The sequence below is a fragment of the Oryzias melastigma genome, linkage group LG19, assembly GCF_002922805.2.
Source record: "Oryzias melastigma strain HK-1 linkage group LG19, ASM292280v2, whole genome shotgun sequence".
Lineage (NCBI taxonomy): Eukaryota > Metazoa > Chordata > Actinopteri > Beloniformes > Adrianichthyidae > Oryzias > Oryzias melastigma.
In genome coordinates this window covers 1,987,590-2,003,134 of record NC_050530.1, presented here as the reverse complement: position 1 = coordinate 2,003,134, position 15,545 = coordinate 1,987,590, and the positions used below count along the sequence as shown (strand labels likewise).

The window sequence follows — 15,545 nt, the reverse complement described above, 5'->3', positions numbered from 1 at the left end:
TATATATATATATATTTATATATATATTATATATTTTTTATATATATATATATATAGATAGATAGATAGATAGAGATAGAGATATATATGTCTCTTTTTCTCTATATATATATTTATATATATTATATATTTTATATATATATATATGTATAAATATATCTCTCTCTCTCTCTTTCTCTCTTTCTCTCTATATATATGGATATACATCTTTTTTTTCTTCCATGTTATGCATTTTTGGCTCCTCCATGTTTGTTTTTAAACGATACTTCTTCTTCTGCGTTTCTGTCAATACCAAATAGTGACACCCACTGTGACCTCTAGTGGTTGTTAGTGAGAATATAACAAATATATGAGCCAATATTTATTAAAAACCACATATAAGTCACACCTGACTATAAGTTGCATTCCCGGCCATACTATAAAAAACTGTGAAAAATGAAATACTCAGAAATGCAGTTTTGAGCATATCCATTATCAGAAAAATGCCTCAGAAATTAAAAAAAAAAAACTCCTCAAATCAGCATCTGCAAGAGGCTTCAGAAATGTTTGCGGAGAAGAAAACAGGAAAGCAAAAATCCGGAGGACATGGAGGAGTTTTGAGTTTGTGTGTTGGCTCAGCTAATGACTGGTGCATATGTCAGCCACCAACTGCAGAGCTACAATCAGCCAGCTGAGGAAGGAGTGACGGATGAAGAGGGAGATGCAGACAGATACAAAGTATTAAGCCGTGGGTGCACAAACACATAAAAAAAGTCGAATCAAATCTGGGAAAAGCAGTTCTTGGAGAGGGAGAGCGGTGGAGCCGAGGATTTTGAGAGAAACAAACAGAGAAAGGCTTCCACAGGGAATAGGGAGAAAGGCGGAATTCGCCAAGATAGTTTCCATTCTTTTCATCCTCCTTCAACGCGCTGAAGTAGAAATGGGGGAGGCTGCAGTCCAAATCATTACACTCAGCTGCCTTCCTGAAAAGTATTTACTGTTGTCAATGAAAGAGCGGAGAGGATGGCGTGCAGGAAAAGGATGGCGGCCTGCTCCTCTATGTGAGCCTTTTTATTCCTTCTTTGGGTCTTTTCACTTCTCCTCCTTTTGACTTCACCTTTTTTATTTCTGCCGTCCGGCCCGTGTTCCATCAGGTCAGAGATTTAAGCCTTTAAGAGCCTCTTTTCCCTCCAGTAGGAGCTTTAAGGCAGAATGTGTGTGGAAAGCATTTTTGTTCCTTTTTTTTGCTGGAGGATCAGAGCTGGACAGAAATAGGTGCAGACTGAGAAGAGAAGCAGATGCTGCAGGAGAAAGTCTTTATGACCTTGGATCCTCCGCTTGCTTTTGCTTCCCAACAAAACAGCTAACTCTGACGCTAGCGTGTTAGCCAACAACCAATCCGGTTCAGTCCAGAATCAAATCTGGATTCTGCTAATTGTAAAGCATCGTTTTTCTGACTTTTTGCACCCTCTGAGCTAACTGGAGCTTTTCTTGATTCCTCAGGCAGACCCGCGAGCAGGAAACGCCGCCAGACTTCTTCTACTTCTCTGACTTTGAGAGACACAACGCCGAGATTGCAGCTTTTCATCTGGACAAGTAGGTTAAAAACCAACCAGTTCTTCTGATTTGATGTCCCAACTGAAGCTATTTAAGGTGGAAAGTGACTTTTTTAGTCTGCTGTAATCAATGCTCAGATGTTATCTCTAAACAATGTTGAGGGGTTTAGGCCGTAACTGAATATTTGAAATGTGGTCAAAAAAACGGCTTTCCAGAGTCGGGATAATCCAGGTTTGAGGGCTAAAGCTCAGATGATCTCTGCAGCTCAGCAGGATTGATCACCTCAGGCTTTAGGAGAGGAACTGCACGTCCGTACAGTTTAGAGATGAGGAACTGCATAAAAAAAGACAAAAACATAATTAAAAAAAACTTTTAACCTCCTAAAAATCTGTCAGAATGAAAGAGAGAAAAATTCGGTCCTTCAGTGGTACGACCCTTAACCCCACCTCGTTAGAAACCAAACCTTTAATTATCTACCAAAAATATTTACAGTATAATGAAAAGTTTTTCTAAAAATAGACACAAACAGCCTGACAGCTGTCAGAGTATTTCACTTAAGGCTGTTCTTGAACTGAAGCTTTCACGTGTCTATCAAAAGACCACACCCACAAAAGGGGCGTGGCATTTTTCTGTAATAGACTCCACCCACAAAAGGGGTGTGGTCTTTTGTTTCATAAATATTCCCACCCACAAAAAGGGGCGTGAACTTTTGATTAAAAGACTTATAAGGCTCCACCTACAAAAGAGGTGTGGTATTTAGTTTTTTTAAAAGACTCCACCCAAAAAGGGGGCGTGATCTTTTGTTTTATAAAAGACCACACCCAAAAATGGGGTGTGACTTCTCGTTTTACAATAGACTCCGCCCACATAGGGGTTGTGACTTTTAAAAAAATAAAAACTTCACCCACAAAGGGGGCATGACTTTTTGTTTTACAATAAACTCCGCCCACAAATGGGGTTGTGACTTTTAGGTCAAAGGGGTTGTGACTTAAAAATAAAACTCCACCCACAAAGGGTGGGGGGTGTGACTTTTTGTTTTACAATAGACATCGCCCACAAAGGAGGTGCGACTTTTCGTTTTACGATAGACTCCGCCCACAAAGGAGGTGTTACTTTTTGTTTTATAATAGACACCACCCACAAAGGGGGTGTTACTTCTCGTTTTACAATAGACTCCGCCCACAAGGGGAGGGGTGACTTTTTGTTTTAAATAGACTCCACCCATGATGGGGGGGTGACTTTTTGTTTTTCACAATAGACTCCGCCCACAAAGGGGGTGTGACTTTTTGTTTTACAATAGACTCCGCCCACAAAGGGGGTGTGACTTTTCATTTTACAATAGACTCCACCCACAAAGGAAGTGTGACTTTTTGTTTTACAATAAACTCCGCCCACAAAGGGGGTGTGACTTTTTGTTTTACAATAGACTCCGCCCACAAAGGGGGTGTGACTTTTTGTTTTACAATAGACTCCGCCCACAAAGAGGGTGTGACTTTTTTGTTTTACAATAGACTCCGCCCACAAAGGGGGTGTGGTCTTTAAATACTCAAATGATCTGCAGGTTAAAATGTACCCACACAGATGAAGGAATCATAGGGGTCCACTCAGTTACCTGTTATTTAATAAATTGTTTCTGCTTTTTCTTCTTTCGTTCCTTACATTTATCTTAATTAAGGCCCTAAATTCCATAATTAAATCCATGACAACTTTGAAGTTCCAATTATTGCAGTTTTCCTCAAATGACCACTGGAGGCTGGTTTTGAAAAAAAAATCCAAATGTAAAATTTTTAAGTCTTTTAAAAAAAAAGCTTGGTTACAAACAGTTTTATTTTTTATAAATTCAACTTTTTTTATGTTTACTTCAGTTCTGAAGAGATTTCTTTTCCTCAAGATCTCACTTTACTCCCTCACACCCAGTGGTCTGTCTTCAGGTACTATGATTTTTTTTGAAAAAGACATTTTAACAGTAATAAAAAATAAAAACAATCCCAACAAGTTGTAATTCTAGATCTCAGCGACATAAATTTAAGTTCTCGGTGGATAGTACAGATCACTGGCGGGATGAGAAGGAATCGGTGACAACAGCGTTTTGATCTGAGTGGGTCTTTAAGCCGACTTCCCAGATTCCAGCCGATGACTCTAAAGTGGGTCACTCCAAGAAAAACTGATGTACGTCTGTTGCTGTTTTCCAAAATGCAAGTTCTATTTATTCATGTCTGAATCCTGTTCACACGCGTCCCATGTGGCCTAACCTGGTTTCACTCAGCTGCACGTCAGGAAAAACAAAAAAGGATGAACGAGCTGCCTTTTTATATTTTTAAAGCTAGAATGAAGAGTTTGAGGTCAAGTTGACATTTGGATTTGTTACGCCCCCCCTCTAGTTCAGCTGCACTGATCACACGGGTGTCTGCACACCAATCCACCCTCAACACTCTGCTGATACCTACGATTTTCTCCTCACTTGTACCTCTGAGCGGCGGATGTTAGCGGGGGTTATGAGCGCCTGCGGGCCGTGAGTCATGGAGAATGAACGCCCCCTCCCCTCCTGCAGCTAGCATCTGACTGAACGCCGGCTGCAGCATTCAGCTCACCTGGCTTTACAAGATGGACACACTTTCTCTCTGATCGACATCGAGGTGATGCTGCCGAGGCGGATGTTTGGTACAAAGAGATGATCCACACAGAGCGTGGTGTGGAATCCCTTAAAGCAGGAGCGTCAAAGTCAATCACACACGGGGCCAAAATCCAAAACTTACCTGAGGTCACGGGCCGAACTGGATAAACATTTATTGAACACTCTAAAATAAAATTGTAAAACTTTAAAACCATAACTTTTTTGCATAATTATGAACTAGATAGATAGCATTACCAACAATAACACTAGTGTGAATGCTGTAAGATGGATTTGGGCGCTGAAGATGCTAGTGCTGATAGCGGAAGACGCTGAAATTGAAAGCCAGCTAAAATATTAGCTAAATGCCAAAAAACAACAAAAAAAATAGACTTAGGTTAGCCAAAAAATAGCTAGCATGTAGCTTAAAAATAGCTAAACTTCAAAATATTCTAAAAAACGGAGAAAAGCCCAAATTGGCAAAAACAGCTAGCAGGTAAATATAAGTCTAACTCCAAAACAGCCTAAAAAACGGAAAAAAGTCTAAATTAGCCAAAACGGCTAGCATGTAGCTGAAATATTAGCTAGATGACAAAAAACAAATAGACTTAAGTTAGCCAAAATAGCCAGCATGTAGCTTAAAAATAGCCAAATTTCAAAATATTCAAAAAAAAAGTCCAAATTAGCCAAAACAGTTAGCATGTAAATATTAGTCTAACTCCAAAACAGCCTAAAAAACGAAAAGAAAGTGTAAATTAGCCAAACCGGCTAGCATGTAGCTGAATTATTGGCTAAACTCCAAAGCAGCCTAAAAAAAAAACAAAATTATCCAAAATAGCCAGCATGTAGCTTAAAAATAGCTAAATTTCAAAATATAAAAAAAGCCCAAATTATCCAAAACAGCTAGCATGTAAATATTAGTCTAACTCCAAAATAGCCTAAAAAACGAAAAGAAAGTCTAAATTAGCCAAACCAGCTAGCATGTAACTGAAATATTAGCTAGATGCCAAAAACCAAAAAACAAATAGACTTAAGTCCAAAATAGCCTAAAAAAACAACAAAAAATAGCCAAAATTAACCAAAACAGCCTAAAAAACGGAAAAAAGTCTAAATTAGCCAAAACGGCTAGCATGTAGCTGAATTGTGGGCTAACTCCAAAATAGCCTAAAAAAAACAAACAAAAAAGCCAAAATTAGCCAAAACAACTAACATATAGCTAAACTCCAAAACAGTCAAAAAATCTGGAGGGCCGGATCCGGCCCCCGGGCCTTGACTTTGACACATGCGTTGGATTTTCTCCTCACTTGTACCTCTGAGCGGCGGATGTTTCGGGGGTTATGAGCACCTGCGGGCCGTGAGTCATGGAGCGTTCGGCCTCAGCTCACCTGCCTTTACAAGATGGACACACTTTCTCTCTGATGCTGTCTAGGTGGATGTTTAGCACAAAGCGACAGGAGATGATCCACACAGAGAGTGGGGTGGAATCTGTTTCCCTTAAGGCACAATGACACAGTTCATCAGCAGTTGCCGCGGCGTTCCTCACCAGTCTGCTGCACATCTGGTCTTCGCTGCACCACACACACACACCAGCACATGTGTGGGTTCAGAGGAAAAGAAGGAAAACCAAAGGCATGCAAGGCCCTGCGCCCATCCTAAATATAAGCCAGGCAGGCTTCGCCAAACGTGTCTTATTTTTTGTCTGTTCTAAATTAGAGCTGCTGCTGGTGCAGAGGCTGCACTGCCTCCCAGGAGGCCTGCAGACACACACAGCCTCGCACAATCACACGCACGCCCAGACTCAGCGCCCGTCTCCTCCCCTGCAGACTGCACTGCTTTAAGCATCATTAATTATGTGATTGGATTTGACTGGGGCGGGGGGAGCCGTCGTTGCATTTTGCTGCATTAGGCAGTCAGCATATCTGGAAGACTGGCTGAGCCCCGATGTGACCTCCCAATATTGAGCCATATATCTCCAAATTCATGGGAACCACGCCGGACATTTTTCATATGGGAACGCATGAAATTCCCACGCTTGGTGAGCGTGCGGCTCTCAGCGGGGTTCCCGGTCCCATCTGTGAGTTTAAACAGCTGCTGCGGAAAAAGGCTTTGCAGAGAAGAGAATTCAGGAGATAAGAAAACGGCGTTCGCTCAGGTAGCATCGCCATCCTTGAGTCTTTTCACACAATAAAACCACAACTGTTGTGTTTATTTGCCCTCTCTGTCAGAGATGTCCCAATCAACTATGAAACATCTACATTATGGCACTAATGAAGACACATTCATGAAAAAGTTCTGAAAAATGTCTTTTTTTACATTCTATTGTTATATTTCTGCTATTAAAGTTAGAATTTATTTATTTTTTTTTAAAGAATAACTTTTTCAACCACATCAAAACCACTGACAGGTTAACCACCATGCAGTGGAAACGTTTATTGATGTCACAGTGCCCCCCTCTGGCTGCAACACTGAACTGCACAACCAGAAAAAGTAAAAGCAGGCTCACAAAAGTAACTGAAATTTTATATTAATGGAGTTTGGTTGATAAATAAACTTACAAATAAAAATAAAAACACATTTATTTATATCATTTGATGTGAATTCATAAAATCTAGCAATAATTTTCCCTTTATTGCTCTTCCTTTGGTTTATTTTTATTGGAAATGTTTCGAATTTTGCATAAAAACTCATTTAAAAGCAAAAAAATATTTAATTGAAAAATAATAAAAACTATTACATTTTAAATGATCATAAAAAAAATGAATTTTTAACTGAATGGATTTGAGAGACTGTTGTAATCACTCATTCGTGGCTTTAAAATAAGCTTTAATGTTGAAAAAAATACTACTAAATGTAAATTTAAAAGGATTTCTGTTTTACTTTTATGACTTTTAGTGCACAGCACATATCACTATTACGACTTTTTAAATATTCAAAGAGTTTTGCTGTTCTCCGCCTGTAAAATGTGTCGATTCTCTCCAATATCTTATATTTTGTTAAAAGGATAGTATAAAAAAATAAAAACTATAACTATAGTTTTTATGACATATTCAGTAAAAGTAGGATTTTTTATTATTTAAAAATAAGCTCCTAAATTCCCCTTCACTCTTCTTCTCTGTCTTTGCCACCCTGTGATAAATTCATTTTAAAAAGCAGTTTTTTCAAAATGGCGGCTTTTCTGCTAGTTTTATCTCCATAGCAACCATTACATTTTTTGGTCACCTGAGGGTGACAAACATGTCTATGTACGTTTTAGAAGACTCGGCGAAACTACAGTTTTTTATTTCCTTGGCAACGGGGGTTTTTTGTTAACCACGCCCACATCCCTAATATGTTTATATTGTATGTTATATCATTTCGTTCAGCTTGAGCCAGGGATTTTTATATTTAGTTTTCACAGTATTCCGATTAGAAATGTACAAATAACAGGGGAATGTCACTTTTGCTAGCTTGGTATGCTAACGATGTTCAAAATCGACAAACTTTATTTACAACATTTTTTCCCAAGTAGCTTCCTAATGATGCTCGAGGAGTTAGGAGGCGAGAAATCGAAATCCAAAGGAGGAGTTTCAATGTGTGAAAGGAACTAAATGTGATTTATTTTGAAAATCTGAGGCCTCCGTTTGAGGTCAAAGGTCGACAAAACTTCCGTTGTGGTTGTGGAGTTAAGCTGGAAAAAAGTGAAAATCACCAAATCTCACCGCAAAATAGCTTCCAAGCTGTAGCTCCTGTGGACATCCCATAATAGTTTCAAAACTTCCTTTGTGTATCCTAAACACGTGTTTTGGTTTTGTTGGTGGATTTTGAATTTTTTCTTTCTTTTTAGATTCTTGCTCCATTCATTCTTTTGACGGTGTCGCCCTCCGTGATATCATCATTCATTGCGGGGTTGTTCACTATACTTGTTTTCACGTTTTGTATATTTTGAATAATTTTTTGTGCCTTTGCTGCCCTGGTAAAGTTCTGTGATCTAACGCGTCATATTTTGACTCTGACAGGATCCTGGACTTCCGGCGTGTTCCTCCTGTTGCCGGCAGGCTGGTCAACATGACCAAAGAGATCCGGGATGTGACGCGAGACAAAAAGCTGTGGAGGACCTTCTTCATCTCCCCAGGTACACCATGAATTTCGATCAAAATTGGGAACTGTTACGTCCCCTATGGGTAAACCTGGCTCGGGTCTAGAAGGGCAAATACTAAAGAGGAGAATAACAAAAACTGGACACCAATGAAAATAAAAGAAACACAGTTTATTAAAAAAAAGGAAATCCTCTGTCCAGACATGCAAAAATAGAAATAATTAGAGTGCTGGTTCAAACAAAAAGACAAACCAAAAGGAAATTAGAACCTTGGAAAAACATAAAACAAGTCGGGGACAATTCTGACCCAGCCGTGTCGACCGTCGGAGTCAGCAGCTCCCTGCTAAGGGCTGCCTAACCAAAATCTCAAGAAAACAAATAAACAAAGCCCATGAATCAAGACTACAAACGTCTAACCCCAAACTAAAATAACAAAAGCCAGCAGTCTAAGACTGCTAAGGGCTGCCTAACCAAAATCTACCTTAAGAAAACAAATAAACAAAGCCTATGAATCAAGACTACCAAGGTCTAACCCCAAACTAAAATAACAAAAGCCAGCAGTCTAAGACTGCTAAGGGCTGTCTAACCAAAATCTAAAGAAAACAAATAAACAAAGCCCATGAATCAAGACTACCAAGATCCAACCCCAAACTAAAATAACAAAACCCAGCAGTCTAAGACTACTGAGGAAGAAAAGAAGAAACCATACCAACCCAACTCAAAGTAAAACCCAAATGCTACCCAGCCTACTTCTCCTTGACTGCCTTGGTGAGGCCTCCTCTGCCTTAAGTACCTGACAGGTGCTAATTAAGATCATTTGCCCCGCCTACCAGATAAGCAGCACTGCAGGGCATGTTGAAGAGGTACGCCACAAGAGCAGCAGGACGTAACACAAACCCACAAAGAAAAACGCAAAAGTACAATCTTTGCTCCCATCTCAGGAGAATAAAAGTCTGCCCTCGACATCGTCTTCAAACTACAAAAATGAAAGGCCAGCAAAAATCAACAGCTCCTTCTAATGAAATGCAAAGCTTCTGGCCTAAATTACCAGGATATTAATTTGTGTCGAATTAGTACTATCATGGGACTTTACCTTGTGCCAAAGCACGACAATTAATTAGCAATGCAGCTTCTCAGTTCTTTACACCTGGAAAATTCTCCCAGGAATCAAATTAGCAGCAGCCTCAGCATTTGATCCAGTTCAGTGAGCGTCCCCAGGTACTTTTAATCATGTTCGCCTTTGAATGTTGGTGGAATGATAAAAGGGTGAAAACAGGGGGCGGGGCTACCAAACACCTAAAAGTGGAAAGAGGTTTCCCTTCAGCATCTGCCTTTTTTCTGTCGTTTCAGCCAACAACGTGTGTTTCTACGGAGAGTGCTCGTACTACTGCTCCACCGAGCACGCTCTGTGTGGCAAACCCGACCAGATAGAGGGCTCCCTGGCCGCCTTCCTCCCAGACCTGGCGCTGGCGAAGAGGAAGACCTGGAGGAACCCGTGGAGACGCTCTTATCACAAACGCAAGAAGGCAGAGTAAGAGTCGGACTGCAGAAAACACAGTTCATTTGATAAAAGTCTGCAAGAAGTTATAACTCTAAAGCTACGGACACACTTGGCATGTTCAAGGTTCCACGTTCAACGTGACCAGTGGTACTTACGCTGGACTGTCACTACCTGATACTAGTACATGTACACGGTTGCAAGAGGCTTGGTGTAAAATGTAGAAATGGTGCAAATCTGGCAAATCTTGCTCCAGAGTTTTCTTTTGCAGTTCTGTTCCGACATACAAAGACTTGGTGTCGTAGAATTTAAATCGCTCTTCCATAATCGATTTACAAACGGTTAGCACTTGTGTGAATGGCAAAGGACGCCATCCAAACATCACTACCAAATCCAAGTCATCAACTGGTTAAAGTTCAACTGGCTTACCTTTCAGTGTGCGTTCAATAGACATTTTTTTGTACATAAAACTTAAAAACTTGCATGGTGATGCGTGAATGTGAGAGTTTTGAATACGGAAGCCAGAAATGTGCGTTTACATGAGTATACATAGACTTTTTATTTGAAGTAGGTCGGTCTGAACGTGGCTCGCCTGTCTCACGTTTCGTGGGTAGAGATGATTTGAGTCACAACCCACGAGATTTGAGTAGTACCCCACAGGATTTGGTCGTGACCCACGAAATTTGAGTCACGACCCACGAGGTTTGAGTAGTACCCCACAGGATTTGGTCATGACTCAGGAAATTTGAGTCGCGACCCACAAGGTTTGGTCACGACCCATGAGATTTCAGTCGCAACCCACGATTTTTTTTTGTGACCAATGAGATTTGAGTTGCAACCTACAAGATTTGTGTGGCAACCCACGAGATTTGAGTGGTACCCCAAAAGGTTTGGTCGTGACCCACAAAATTTGGTTCTCAACCCACGAGATTTGGTCATGACCCATGAGATTTGGTCATGACCCATTGAATATGAGTCGCAACCCACGAGATTTGTTCACAGCCCATGAAATTTGAGTCACAATCCATGATTTTTCATTGTGACCAATGAGATTTGTGTTGCAACCTACGAGATTTGTGTAGCAACCCACAAGGTTTGGTCGTGACCCACGAAATTTGAGTCTCAACCCACGAGATTTGAGTTACGACCCACGAGACTTGTTCGCGACCCACAAGATTTGATCATGACCCACGAAATATGAGTCGCACCTACAAGATTTGTGTAGCAACCCACAAGATTTGGTCATGACCCACGAATTTGAGTCGCACCTACAAGATTTGTGTAGCAACCCACAAGATTTGAGTCTCAACCCACGAGATTTGAGTTACGACCCACGAGACTTGTTCGCGACCCACAAGATTTGGTCATGACCCACGAAATATGAGTCGCACCTACAAGATTTGTGTATCAACCCACAAGATTTGGTCATGACCCACGAATTTGAGTCGCACCTACAAGATTTGTGTATCAACCCACAAGATTTGAGTCTCAACCCACGAGATTTGAGTTACGACCCACGAAATTTGGTCCTCAACCCACGAGATTTCATTGTGAGCAATGAGATTTGAGTTGCAACCTACGAGATTTGTTAGCGACCCACAAGATTTGGTCGTGACCCACGAAATTTGAGTCGCAACCCACAAGATTTTTCGCGGCTCATGGGATTTGAATCGTGACCCTTGAGATTTGGTTGCAGCCCACGAGATTTGGTCGCGGCTCACAGGACTTGGTCGCGGCTCACGAGATTTGGTTGTGACCCATGAGATTTGGTTGCGGCTCATGAGATTTGAGTCAGGTGAGCCACCGGAAATAGGTCAGAGCTGTTTGCAGTGCCAGCCCCTGCTGAAAACTTGCAAGGCATGATGGGAATTCAATGCAATAAGAAGTGGAAAAGTCGTCTGGTCGAAGCAGAACCGGCGATGTGCTATAGACTTCTATGCATTGATGTCTGATGCATTTCTATAGCAGTAAATGTTGAAACAGTCATGGTTTGGATATCTTTAGATGTGTTCATGTCCGCTGGGCTGACAGTGTGATTTTCAGAGGAAGATTTTTGAATGAAAAGTCTGAAACTCTCCAGGTGGGAGGTGGACCCGGACTACTGTGAGGAGGTGAAGCAAACCCCCCCATACGACAGTGGAACGCGGCTGCTGGACATCATGGACATGACCATCTTTGACTTCCTGATGGGTGAGTGCATCACTGTGTCCCCCCAGCAGCGTTCAGGTGCAGATCCCTTCCGTGGTTTAGCTCTTTTTGCTGACTCAGGTGATTTTCCCTCACAGGAAACATGGACCGGCACCATTACGAGACCTTTGAAAAGTTTGGAAACGAGACTTTCATCATCCATCTGGATAACGGCAGAGGGTAAGCACGGCCATCTGGATAGTATTAGTCTGTTTTTAACACTTTTTGACTGATTTAATGTCAAGTCTTTGCAAAAACAAAAATGAGCACTTTAGAGTAGTGGTGCCCGGAACTGGCCACGGACCAGTTCGGGGCAGCCAATAAAAAAAAACAAAAAAAATGCCTTTGGTTACTTACACTATTTCTGTTTTGTTTATTTTCTGGTTCTGAAGGAAGTTTTATTTTGTAAAACGACTGGATTCTTACTCTTGACACATGCCCAGTCATTCGTCTTGCTCTGACCGCCAAATTAAAAGCCTAAACCTAACAAAATTACAGAAAAAACATCTTTTGAAAGTTATTTGGAGTAAAAAAAGAGCAAGAGGAAACCAAATAAGAGCGTTCAACTTCAAAATAAAGGAAATTCAAAGTGAACATGAACTTTGCTTGAAATATGGATTATTGTGACAGTTGTTCCCAGACACCAAATGCACTCTGCAGAATATGCGTCAAAAGATGTTGCTAATTAAGTTGAATTCACTTTGGATTTATTATTATTAAAAACTTGTTTTTATGATGGTGTCGTTTTATTTTGTAGTATCTTAAAAGTCGGGCGAGGCTGAAGGAAAAATTAAGGAAAATCTGCGTCACATTTTAATGGATTTAAAACCAAATGTTTTACAGAGATGAACGTTCAATAAAATGAAGTTGAGGAAACTTGTAAAAAGACATTTATTAATAGTCTGCAGCAAAGCTAATTAAGACAGGCATCTGTTGAGAAGCTTAAGCACAGAAAACACAGTGTTGAAGAGAAATACACAATGAATCAAGATTCAATAAAACACCAAACAGGATTAATTGTTTTGCCTTGACAGATAATCTGAGCCTGAATTGTGTTCTCATTAATAAAAAGCCTCTCCAGTGTTATTACATTCCAGAAACAACTTCTACAAATCAACAACTTTGTGTCATTTAATCTTTATTCTCTGCAACATATTACAGATTGTCTTTTGAAACTGAATTTCATGTAGCAGCATTTTATTTTGAAAAATAGACTTTCTTGAAAATGGAAGCTTAAAAAATAAACTATATTAGTTTATTACATTAGATTAGAAATGGTTTATTTCAAGCAATCAAGAGAAAATAACTAACTAGACATCAAATGATGGATTGCATGAAATGGAGTCGGAGGAAACGAATTTATATAATCCAACCCCTGCTCTACTTCACCATTTTCTCCACATGCTTAGTGTTGAGCTAGCTTAGCTTGGAGTTCGTCGATTGCTCTTCTCTTCAGTCTTGTTTTTTCTTCAGAGTCATGGTTAGCTCTCTATATTGCAGAATTACTACTTTTTTGCTGTAATTTAGTTATAATTCAAGATTAAATTCACCTAAAGACGTCAGAGCTGAAGAGAGCTTAAAACACTTGTCCGCTTGTCATCCGAAATTGGAAACTTTATCAGTTTTCACTTTTTAATTTTAACTTTATAAATGTTATATTTCCAGCAGGTCTCTTGTTTGCCCCTTTTTTCACCCACAGACGGCCCGTATCCTGTAGGGCAGAAGTCTGCAACCTGCGGCTCCAGATCCACATGTGGATCTTTTATCTCCATGGAGGCTCATTAACCAAACATAAAATAAGTCATGGAGACTGCTGATCCAGCCATGTCGACCGTTGAGTCAGCAGCTCCTCCAAACCAAAACTACCTAAATAAAACAAATAAACAAAGCCAGAAAACTAAGACTACCAAACTAAAATAACAAAACCCAGCAGTGTAAGACTGCTGAGGACAAAGAGGAGAAAAAGAACAAAACAAAGAAAATAAAATACCAATTCTTTAAAGTAAGGATTACTTAATTAGCATTTATTTAATTTAAATGAGTTAAATGTATAAACTGATGTCTGAGGTTCACATAGATGATAAACTATGTTGGTTTTTACATCCTGTTGACCTGAAAACGTCTTGTTTGATCAACTCTACCTCCAGAATGAACACATTTTATACTCAAAGCAAAACTTTGGTAAAACATTTTGATATTATTTGAGTTAAAAGCACATATTATCTTGTGCTGCACAACATTACTAACTGCCCGGAGCTGCACTGAAATGATCCTGTTTGGCACAGAGCGTCTTTTATTTTGAAAATAAATAATTTGAACTTCTGTCAAACTTAAAAAAAAAAGAAAATAAAAAAGAAAATCACATTTTGAGAGATGCTAGGTTCTTTTTATATTTTTTTCTCATGTTCATGCCAAAAAGTAGACATAATTCTTATTTATTATTGAAAAAAAGAAGGTCAAGAATGTGCTAAAGTAAGACTATGTGGCTCCTTCTTGGTTTTGATCGGTAGAAATCGAGCCCAAATGGCTCTTTTACTGTTATAGGTTGCCAACCCCTGCTGAGGGGGCAGTGGGCACTAATCCTTTTTCCGTCTTTTATGTTTAATCCCAGTTATTCTGACTTCTTCTTTTGCTTCCACGTGTTTTCTTAACCCAAATCGGCTAAAACATAAAGCAGATCTTATTAAAATCTCTTGGACGACTAAAAATGTTTCCCTATTTCGTCTTTTTCCAGGTTTGGGAAGCATTCCCACGATGAGATGTCCATTCTGGTGCCGCTGACACAGTGCTGCAGGTGAGCCTGTCTCCATCACTGACGCTGGACTGTGCCGTACCGCGGGGTACCGCGCCGTACCACACCGTACCGCGCCGTACCGCGCACATGAGAATGACATTTTCGGCTTTCTTCTCTGCAGGGTGAGGAAGTCAACCCACTTACGGCTGCAGCTGCTGGCCAAGGAGGAATACAAACTGTCCACGCTCATGGCCGAATCCCTGACGAGGGACCGCCTCACTCCCATCCTCATCCAGCCGCACCTGGACGCCATGGACCGGCGGCTGCGCCTGGTCTGTCGCTCCTTACTTATGTTGAAGTTAATGAGATCCATAAAAGACGGTTTGCTGAGTTTCTGACTCGATAGCATTAACTTTTCAACAAAATATTAGGTTATCTGGAATGTTTGCTTTAAAAAGACAGGAATTATTTAACAAAATAAAAGAAATTCTAACAAAAAATACTATCAAAAACCTATTAAAGAAATATTTACATTTAAGGGATTGAATAGTAAAAAAATACATATATATTTTTCTGTGCTTGTTTGGATTAAAATACTTGATCCTGTAATTTGTGCATCTAAACATTTTAAAATAAAATGACAACAGCAGCCTTAAAGTGTTTTGCTAAAAAAACTGTAAAACTAAAATTTAAAGAATAAAACAAGCACAAAAACAGCTGCTTAAGATTCTAAAACACATGTTGGGAGAAAGAATTTTTCTACTAAATCTCCAAAATACACAGACGTTTGTGTAAAAAGATACCATGCAATAAAAATGTCATGTCTCGTCAAGCTTCCTGTTGTCTCGTGTGGGGTTCCGGTTTTATTTTGAAAGATTAATCTACCTCTCGTTCCAGACCTTCC

The 15,545-nt window shown here is 40.0% G+C and overlaps 1 protein-coding gene across 2 annotated transcripts in view; it reads left to right on the top strand.

The window, feature by feature from the left end:
• fam20cb (FAM20C golgi associated secretory pathway kinase b) overlaps nt 1–15,545 on the top strand; it is a 98,697-nt gene that overhangs the window by 81,235 nt on the left and 1,917 nt on the right. For both annotated transcript variants that reach the window (XM_024284887.2, XM_036217307.1), the window contains 7 exons: nt 1,483–1,575; nt 8,143–8,258; nt 9,573–9,753; nt 11,801–11,910; nt 12,006–12,087; nt 14,642–14,701; nt 14,823–14,973. In XM_024284887.2, coding sequence (XP_024140655.1) covers nt 1,483–1,575; nt 8,143–8,258; nt 9,573–9,753; nt 11,801–11,910; nt 12,006–12,087; nt 14,642–14,701; nt 14,823–14,973 — 793 coding nt within the window. The remainder of the gene's footprint in view (nt 1–1,482; nt 1,576–8,142; nt 8,259–9,572; nt 9,754–11,800; nt 11,911–12,005; nt 12,088–14,641; nt 14,702–14,822; nt 14,974–15,545) is intronic.